Raw genomic sequence first — 9,624 nt, 5'->3', positions numbered from 1 at the left:
TTTCCAGATTTCTTGGATTTTACCTAAGTGATATATTAGTGTGTCAAAGTTCAAGAGCCACGTTCCCCATTTTGTTTAACTGTTTAAGAGAATGGCCTTACTATTTGCTTTCGCCAGGAAGTAGCTAAAAGATAATCAATTCTCCAGTACTTTTGTAACTGTTCTCTGTACTGGAGAGGAAAGGGTGCTTTCTGACTTGTTCTGGTTGTTCATGGCCCAATTCAAACCATGTTAACACTCTGGCTCCAACTAAGAGTTTCAGAATAAACAAAAGAAAGAACCATAACTATTTAACGCAGTAGGTTCTACATTTATGGAGCCCATAAGCTGATTTCGTGCTGAAAGTAAAAACAGTCTCAAGAGTTTAAATGAACTCTTCGACCCTGGGATTACAGCAAATTCAGGAAAATCAGGAATATGTTGGTAACCTCTAATCTTTTTTTAAACTGACCTCACCCTGGGCAAGTAACCATCTCCTGATGCCATTGTTGGAGACAGAATTTCTGGCCGAAAGATCAGTTTTCTGACTCAATCTGGCTTGCTATTCTTGGTTAATCATCCCCATTTCTCTCGACATTTCACTCTTCTGACTACAGTGGTGAACATTTATTTTCAGAAAAGACTTTTTCAAGTGATTCGGTTCCTCCAGCGGTTTCCCTCTTTATCCTGGCTAAATCTCCCTAACTCTCATTTCTATCGCCCTTGTTTCTGTAAGATTCTGCTAAACATTAGACACAGCACATGACCTCCATCCAGTCTTCCAGTGCCTCGGAACAAAACTGGCGCGGTTGTAAGCTCCTCCAGGCTTGGCATTCAAGAGTCTTTAGCTCTTCAACTCTTAAAGACCTACGGCCTAAATTTTAAATTTAAAAAATTTTAAATTAAAGAAAAAAAACCGCTCCCCTTTTTTAACCTTTAGTCCCGCCCACCGCCTCCCCCCCTCCAGCCTCCACGCGAAACTGCAGGAAACCGGAGGGGGCGGGGCGGTGACGTCACGACGCCGGTGCGTCACGGAACGGCGGCGGCTGCGGCGCTGGCGGTGGCTGCGGCAGCGGCGGCATTTTAGTCGACAGCGGCGGCGGCAGCCGGGCTGCTGCTCCTCCCAGCATCCCTGGCGCGGCCATTTCAGCCCCATCTTGGCGGAGGGGAGGGAGCTGCAGCCGCCGCTTCAGCAGTTTGAATTTCAGTTTCTCCGGGGTTTGCGAGCCGGGCGCATCGAGGAGGAGCCGAAGAAGCTACCACCGCTACCTCACACAGCCGGAGCGCCTCCGCTCGCCGGCCAGCGGGCCGCCGCCGCCGCCACCACCACCACCACCGCCGCCCCTCACTCTCTCAGGAGCCGCGAGGGGAGGCCGAGACCGCCGCCGCCCGCCCGCGGGGGTGGCTCCCCTGTAAGGGGAGGACCGAGCTTGCTTTCCCCTCCCCCGGAGCGGGTTTCCGCCAGAGACAGTCGACATGTCCCTGGGGCTGAGCTCCGGCTAAAGCCGGGGAGGGGGCCGCCCGCCCGCGCCGAAGCTCCGCCGCCCGCCCGCGGACCTTCAGCCAGCCCCGGCCCGCCGCTCCTGGCTGAATTAGGAATCCCCGGCTCCAGACTCGCCACTCCTTCCCCTTCCCTCAGCGTCCGAGAGAGCCCAGAGCTGACGCCGGCACTGGCCTGAGGAGCCCGAGCGGGGCAGCACCGCCCCTCACGCCGCCGCCTCCTCCTCCCCTTCGCCCTCCCACTCCCACCCCCAGCCCGGCCTGCTGACCGCGCCGAGCGTCGAGCTGGACTGACCACGGCGGCCCCGGAGACGGGAGGAGGAAGCAGCCGGCCCGCCCCTGGGATCGCGCTCGCGCCGCCGCTGAGGGGATTGAATCGAGGCGCCGCGACTGCGGGAGGCGAAAAGGAAGGAGGAGCCGCCGCGCGAGTGCGACGGGGGCAGAGCCGTAGAGACCGACACTGAAGGAAACGGGGAGGAGGATGTCTCGCAGGGCGGCCAGCGTCCGGATCAGCCAGTGACTTTTCACAGCGGCGGGCCTCAGACCCCAGCGCGGACGCGGACTTTGTCTTTGGGGGCCCCTGCTCTGCCCTTCCTGGTTTCCGGCAAGATCGCAGAGGAGCCGGCGTGCCTCTCTGCCCTCCAGCCTTCCTCACCATGTCCAAGATGCCGGCCAAGAAGAAGAGCTGCTTCCAGATCACTAGTGTCACCACGGCCCAGGTGGCCACCAGCATCACCGAGGACACCGAGAGCCTGGACGACCCGGACGAGTCACGTACGGAGGACGTCTCCTCCGAGATATTCGACGTCTCTCGGGCCACGGATTATGGCCCTGAGGAGGTCTGTGAGCGCAGCTCCTCGGAAGAGACGCTCAACAATGTTGGGGATGCGGAGACTCCCGGGACCGTCTCCCCAAACCTCCTCCTGGACGGGCAGCTGGCGGCCGCGGCGGCTGCTCCCGCCAACGGAGGAGGAGCCGTTTCGGCCCGGAGCGTGGCTGGGGCGCTGGCCAGTACTGCGGCGGCGGCGGCCGCCACCTCGGCCCCCTCCGCGGGAGCACCCGGCGGTCCCTCGGTCGCGGGCTCGTCTGCCGGGCCAGGGACTGCGGCCCCATCGCAGCCCCCCACCACTTGTAGTTCCCGATTTCGCGTGATCAAGCTGGACCACGGGAGCGGGGAGCCCTACCGACGCGGCCGATGGACGTGTATGGAATACTATGAGCGGGATTCGGACAGCAGCGTCCTGACCAGGTCCGGGGATTGCATTAGACACAGCAGTACTTTTGACCAGACTGCGGAGCGGGACAGCGGCCTGGGCGCCACCGGAGGGTCGGTGGTGGTGGTGGTGGCCTCCATGCCGGGGGCGCACGGGCCCGACTCGGGAACTGACAGTTCCTTGACTGCTGTGTCACAGCTACCCCCGTCGGAGAAAATGAGCCAGCCCGCCCCGGCCCAGCCGCAGAGTTTTGGCGTTGGGCAGCCACAGCCACCGCCGCCCGTAGGTGGGGCTGTGGTTCAAAGCGCGGCTCCAGTGCCGCCGTTCCCGGGAGCCGCGGCCGGGCCGCAGCAGATGATGGCAGCCCCGCAGCCGAGCCAGCCCCAGGGAGCCGGCCCCGGCGTCCTCCCGCAGGGGCCCAACGGACAGGGTCTGCCGCTGACGAATGTAACCCTGACGCAGCCCGGCGTGCCCCTGCCGCCGCAGCCCGGCCCGACCCTCGGAGCGCCAGCGACGCAGCAGCCTCCGCAGTTCGCGTACCCCCAGCCTCCGCTCCCGCCGGGGCATTTGCTGCCCGTCCAGCCCACGGGGCAGAGTGAGTACCTACAGCCGCACGTGGCCGGCCTGCAGCCGCCAAGCCCTGCTCAGCCCTCGTCCACCGGCGCCGGAGCGAGCCTCGCCACGCCTGCCAGCCTGCCGGTGGGCACCGGCCAGAATGCCTCCACGGTGGGTGCGCAGATAATAGGCGCGTCTTCCCTGCCCGGTGAAGCCGTGGCTCCGGGGCCGGGACCCGCGCAGGGCGGGCAGGCCGCGCCTGGTCAACCGGCTGGAGTGCCCCTGGCCGCTGTAGGATGCGCGGTGCAGCCGGGCCTGGTTCCCCCTGGGACCGGGCAGCCCCAGTCCGTGCCTCCGCCGCAGATGGGCGGCAGTGGTGCGCCGTCGGCCGTGCCTGGCGGCCCCCACGCCGTACTGCCCGGAGTTCCAAACGTGCCTGCAGCCGTGCCCGCTCCAAGCGTGCCTAGTGTGTCTACCACCTCTGTTACTATGCCAAATGTACCCGCGCCTCTGGTCCAGTCGCAGCAGCTGAGCAGCCATACGCCAGTCAGCAGGAGCGGCAGCGTAATCCAGCATGTTGGGCTGCCCTTAGCGCAAGGCACACCCAGTGTACCAACAAGTCTACCACAGTCTGACTTAAGCCAGTTTCAGACTCAGACCCAACCTTTAGTCGGGCAAGTTGACGATACTAGAAGAAAATCAGAACCCCTACCTCAACCACCACTTTCTCTCATTGCTGAAAATAAGCCTGTTGTGAAGCCTCCTGTTGCAGATGCCCTGGCAAACCCCCTTCAGTTAACACCTATGAACAGTTTGGCCACCTCTGTATTCAGCATAGCTATTCCTGTTGATGGTGATGAAGACAGGTATGGAAATCTTATTTAAAATATTTGTTAGAAATGCTTGACCAAACATTGCAGTTTAGAATGCAGCTCGAGTTCTTTTTTTCAACTTGAGGCCCTTAGCATTTTTAAATACAAAAATTTCTTTGTGTTTATTAAGATTTGTCAGTTCTTGAAAGGGCATTGGTTTTAGATTGCTAATGTAACGGTGTGTAATGAGAAAATTGGTCTTGTCGTTTAAAAGCACTGACGTGGATAAGGCACAACATTTGTTTATTCAAAAAGGTGGATTTAAGCTTAATTCTATACATTTACAGGTGGTAACTAGACTATGCCCTATTGGATTGTTCTTTTCTTAGGCAACAGTCACACTTGAACACTTATGGCAAGAGAGTTCTGTCAGTGTGAGTTTTGATACCAAGACATGAAATTTGAATTTTTCCATTCTGGAAAACCAGAGGTCCTCTAATGGGGAAAGATCCATGTAAGGTATCTCTTCCAGTGTATCCGGAGAGGCTGGAGAGAGAATGGTGAAATGTCAAGCCCGGCTTTGAAGATCATATTGTCCTCCAGCCTTTTTAATAAAAGGAGATAGAACTAAGGTCAGGAGGCTTCCCAGTGACTTCATTAAGGTCCTTTTTTTGTTTTGTTTTTCAAAGCAAATGTGTTTGAAAGATATTCTCTTCCATTAGTTTTTCTTTTTCTTTTAGCTACAGGAAAGGGAGGTATGAAATAAGATTCTTTGACAGTAGTAAAAGCTACAGTTCTTGAAATTAGAGTAATATGATTAGTAAAAGTATTCGTGTCAACAATTGGCTCCCTCTATTTAAGGGATGCTTTTTTAATGGTTTAACTGAAAGTTGGTGTATTGCCATACCAATTCTATAATAGTTGATGTTTGGTTATGGTTCATTGAGGATTTTAAGTGGTTTTGAGGAAATGTCAGAGGGAAATTTGACATATATTGCAAATTTTTAAAAACCGACTTGTTACAAAGCTTTAAAATTACATTTTAAAATTACAGAGAAAGTTCCAGGTACTTTACGGTTAGGCATTTATTTGCTGGGATTTTTGTTTTGAGAGAGGTTAATTTTAAAAGATTAAAAGATATCTTTATGGATTTCTAGAATAATTGGTATGTAGAACAATGAGATCTGTTAAAGCTTTTTCTTCCTCTGTGTCTTCTGAGTTCCTTCACATTCTTTTCTTAACTTTTCATTTCCAATTAGCCTTGTATTTTTGTTATATACTTTTGTTGGTTTGAAAATTGCTCACTGAAATTCATCTTCTCTGCTTTTTGTAATTCAAAGTTCATCTTTTTTTGTAGGTGACTTGCTTGTTGGGAGTCTTTCTTCCATTTGAGAACTCTTAGAGAATACCACGTGTCCATAAGTGAGCTCAGCTAGCTAGTCATTGAGAAATTTTATATGGATGGGACTACCAAGTAAAGAAACTGATTCCACAAGCCATTCAGAAAAATCTCTTTACATCTGCTCCCATATTTCACTTTTCACACATAGGGGTACACTTGAAGTGCAGATTGAGTTTGTTTGTTTACCTTTGGTAAGAGGCAACAGGTATCTTCCCTTTTCTAGCTACCAGAAGCCATTTTTTTCTGATGGGTTGGTAAATAACCATTTGCTTGCCTCTCTGTTCCTGTTGTACATTGTCCCCATATCTCCTCAAGAAATGACTGGTTTCCCAAACCACACCCTCTCCTTGCAAAGCACATGCACATCTGTGAATGAAGAATGTATTTTCTCTCCTCCTCACACCTTTCTCAGTTTACAGCATATGTAATTACATTCCCCAGGACTTGAATATGATGATATGGCATGAAGCAGAGAGATCTGTTGACAAATGGAAACTCTGGGATGTATTCTTTAGGGTATGACCTCAAAGATGAAATTATTTATCCTCTTATTTTATTAAAAAAGTTGATAATTTTAAGAATCTTATTTCCCAGTGTGAATGTTTGAACCACAGATACTACCGTATCTGTTCTTACTGCAACAGTTAATCCAGTGCAGGGGTTTTGATATGTGTGCAGTCCTGTATTAAATGTGGTATACTTCCCTTCCCCTCCCAGTCTTTTAAAATCTGCATTGTTTATCAAATGTGCATTTCTTTTGTTGTAGTTTTTCATTGGTTTTTAATTTAACATGCTAGTTTTCAAGATGTAATCTTACACATTTGACTATTTTGTCACTGGACCAACACACCTGGTGAAGGAATAAATCCATTAAGTAGAAATAGTTTTTTTGTTTTGCTTTTGTTTTTAATGGAAAGGCTTTGTAAAAGAGAGGGCATTTTAAAGTTGTATGCTTGAAATTAAATGACACAGTTTTTCTAGGTGTATGTTTAAATTACTGAGATGACTATTTTTGAGGAAACTGTACTAACAAAATTATAATTTTAATATGGTGATTTGGGGTTGCCTTCTTAAGTTAAAATCTGCATACAATTTTAGTTGCAGTCATTTGAATGCAAAATAAAACATTAGAGTGAGAGATATTGAGTAATTACGACTTTAACTTTGTGAATAGGTTGACAGATTTCAGATCCTAAAAATTTATAAATATTTGCTTTTTTTTTTTTTTAAAGAAGATATCAGTAAACATAGCCTAGTCCTTTGAGAAAAGGAAGGAAAATGGAAGATTAACAAAAATGACTGACCAAACCAATGATTCTTTTGGTTTGATATATTGAAAACTTTATGTTGTTATTTTGGTTCCATTACCTAAAGGAAGGCTTCGTTTTGTGACCATTTATTTTGAAGAAGAGGACCTTCTAATAATACATTTTAATAATATACCTTTAAGAGGGCTGATGGTTGTATATAGAAAGCAAGAAGATGTTTTAAAGTTCTTAGTTAACATTGTCTTTTGACTCTCTATTATCAGTTACCATAAAGTTTACATATTATTCTAGCCTTTCTCATTGAAAAGGCTTATGTCAGTTGTTGATTCTTCAAACTGATTTTGTGTAAACTGGAGGATATAATAATGGTTGAAAATATAGTTCATAAAAAAAACAGCCACTTTTACAGTGGAAGTTACAACATTTGTTTAAATTACCTGTACCCGTAACAGACTCCTTTTTCTGTAAATGGGGAGGAGTGCAAAATATTCCCTTTTGGAAAGGGAGCACAGTGCAGATCGTTTTCCACAGACAGCTGACCAATGTGAACTCTGTAGGCCACATTCCAGGAACTCTTATGAATGGATGCAATTGTGAACTGTCAACTACAACCAAAAGATTGTTGAAAACCTGATTGTAAGGATCCCTTAGTGGCCAATATCTTTATATCTTGTTAATGGTTTTATTTGTGTAGTTTGCTAATGACTGATTAAGTATTATAAATTGTGAATGTTAAGTGGTGTATCCTGACATGTGCTATATATACAAATTTTGTTGCTACAGTTATACATATATCTCATACACACACACACTTTTAACAGAGCTTTTTAACTTGCTGTTTAAGTGAGAAGATTATGCAAATGTATATCAAGAGATTGTAACTCTTAACCTTTATCATAAAATCTATAGATACTTCTTAGAGCTCAAAAAGTCTCACTACATTTAGTCTTTACAAATGAAAGCTCCTTAGCTGAATCTGTATTTCTTGGGAGCTTTTGTTTCTTTATCTATATTGAGTTGTAGAGATAATTTTGCCCTACTAGATTTACAGTTGATGTTTAAGTTACACACACTAGATATTATCTTACGTACTCTTACCAAGGATTTTGTAAACAGTGTAAAATCCTGCGTGTGAGTGACATTATTTAGTATAAAAACTGATAAATGGTGGATCCATCAGAGTGCCACACTGATTACTAAAATATACTTTGGTTATAAACATGGCTTTAAGTAAAGGAAATTATCATAGATTTCCGGAAAGATTGATGGTCCAAAAGTACCCAAAATTCCCAAAACTGAGTTTTATCAGGAGTATGACTTTTTTTTTTAACAGAGACATATATATTTAAATTTTTATATGAACTAAATTCTGTAGGCTAAACATTGGATAACCATTAGAAAACATAATGGCTTATATGTGTGTGGGTAAGACACACTCTAAGTAACTATTTTAGTAACACTATTTTTTCCCTGTGGAGGAAGTAGGGTATGTTAAACTAAATTGCTTCTATTGGAAGTCTTTTTTTTTTTTTTTTAAAGTACTGGTAGTGTGGTATAAATGTTTTCTACTTCCTGAGAATAAATGTAATATTAATCTGTTGAGAATTCTGATAGCACTAATTTGGAAATCGTAAAACATGATACTGGATTTATGGATCTGGTACTTGGTCATTTGGAATAGAGTTTAGTCTTTCTGTGCACCAGATGAGATTGGAAGCAGTCCTGCTCTCTAGTGTCCTAGTAACAAAGAGCACCCCAACAGTCAGATGGTAAAGAAACCAAAATGAGTCTCTTTACTGAGGAATGGTTGATAGGGGAATATAAAAAGGTCTTGACTTTTCTTTCCTAAAATAGCAGAAGTTGGGGCAGGGGGAGTTAGAGAGTGATCGCACATAACCAAGATAGAAGAAAATAGAGCGAAATGACATGAAATACGGTCTCAGAAGGAACAGCAACACTTGTTACTAGTGAGAAAAAGCCATCTAATTTCTTTTCTTAATAATTGTTTTAGACCAATATGTATTTCCTTTTCTGAACAGATGCTGTTTATTTCTTAATTGCATTGCAATTTAAATACTCGTTAAGTATGAGGAAGAAAGGGTTTATAAAAACAGGTCTGTCTGGATAAATGTAGCCTGAATGATGATGTTTCTTATGAATTTCTTATTAATGGGAAGAGCAGGTTTTTAAGAAGAAATCTTATTAATTGACAGTATTTAAGGGGTATGTATAGCAAAATTCCTGAATTGAAATAAATCCCTTAAGTTAGTTTTTTCTTTATACTAAACCAAGTGGACTTGTGATTTGAAGCTGCTGTTTTAGATGGTATAAAACAAATTACTACATCCACAAAGAATGTGCATACCTGAGTCATTGGTATAATTTGGGTCTTTCCCACAGCATTTCTTGAACATACCAAATTGCTCAATATTTGTTACATTCTTAAGCTAGTATTGTTCAGGGCAAAAACTTCTCCATAAAGATTTAGGAACAATAACCAATTCATATCATTCCCATACATCATTATGTGACTTTCATAATATATTTTAATATATACACTTCGAATTTGACTGGTATTTAAGGTATTATCTGCTTTTATCTTTAAAAACTATAAGTTCTGCTTTTAAACCAGGTGAATTAAATTTCATCCATGCTTTTCTGGATTGCTTCTCAAATTTAAAGCCCCAAATTAGATTTAGGTATTTAGTTTTATTTCTTTGTACCCAAGCTTACATTTGTTAAAAAGAATGAAGTCTTATTAAGTCATACATTATATGTGATAGTTATGTGAAATTTCTGCAGATCACTGAGTTAATAATTCTAATAGTGTGTTCACCTAGGACATAGACTATTAATAAGTGCCTTGCTAATTAGAGTAGGCAAGACAAACAAGT

At 45.4% G+C, this 9,624-nt stretch overlaps 1 protein-coding gene across 7 annotated transcripts in view; it reads left to right on the top strand.

Moving 5' to 3' along the window:
- The first annotated feature begins 1,985 nt into the window (after positions 1–1,985).
- Positions 1,986–9,624, top strand: part of TSC22D2 (TSC22 domain family member 2) — a 48,756-nt gene continuing 41,117 nt past the window's right edge. For 6 of the 7 annotated variants that reach the window (XM_019810573.3, XM_019810572.3, XR_006585404.1 and 3 more), the window contains exon 1: positions 1,986–4,114. In XM_019810573.3, coding sequence (XP_019666132.3) covers positions 2,136–4,114 — 1,979 coding nt within the window. In that variant the 5' untranslated portion in view covers positions 1,986–2,135. Of the gene's footprint in view, positions 4,115–5,417; positions 9,307–9,624 lie in introns of those variants that run through there. The other variant, XM_023260462.2, reaches the window with a different exon arrangement.

This window comes from Felis catus, chromosome C2 (genome assembly GCF_018350175.1).
Source record: "Felis catus isolate Fca126 chromosome C2, F.catus_Fca126_mat1.0, whole genome shotgun sequence".
In the NCBI taxonomy this organism is placed as follows: domain Eukaryota; kingdom Metazoa; phylum Chordata; class Mammalia; order Carnivora; family Felidae; genus Felis; species Felis catus.
This window is presented reverse-complemented; position numbering and strand designations above follow the sequence as displayed.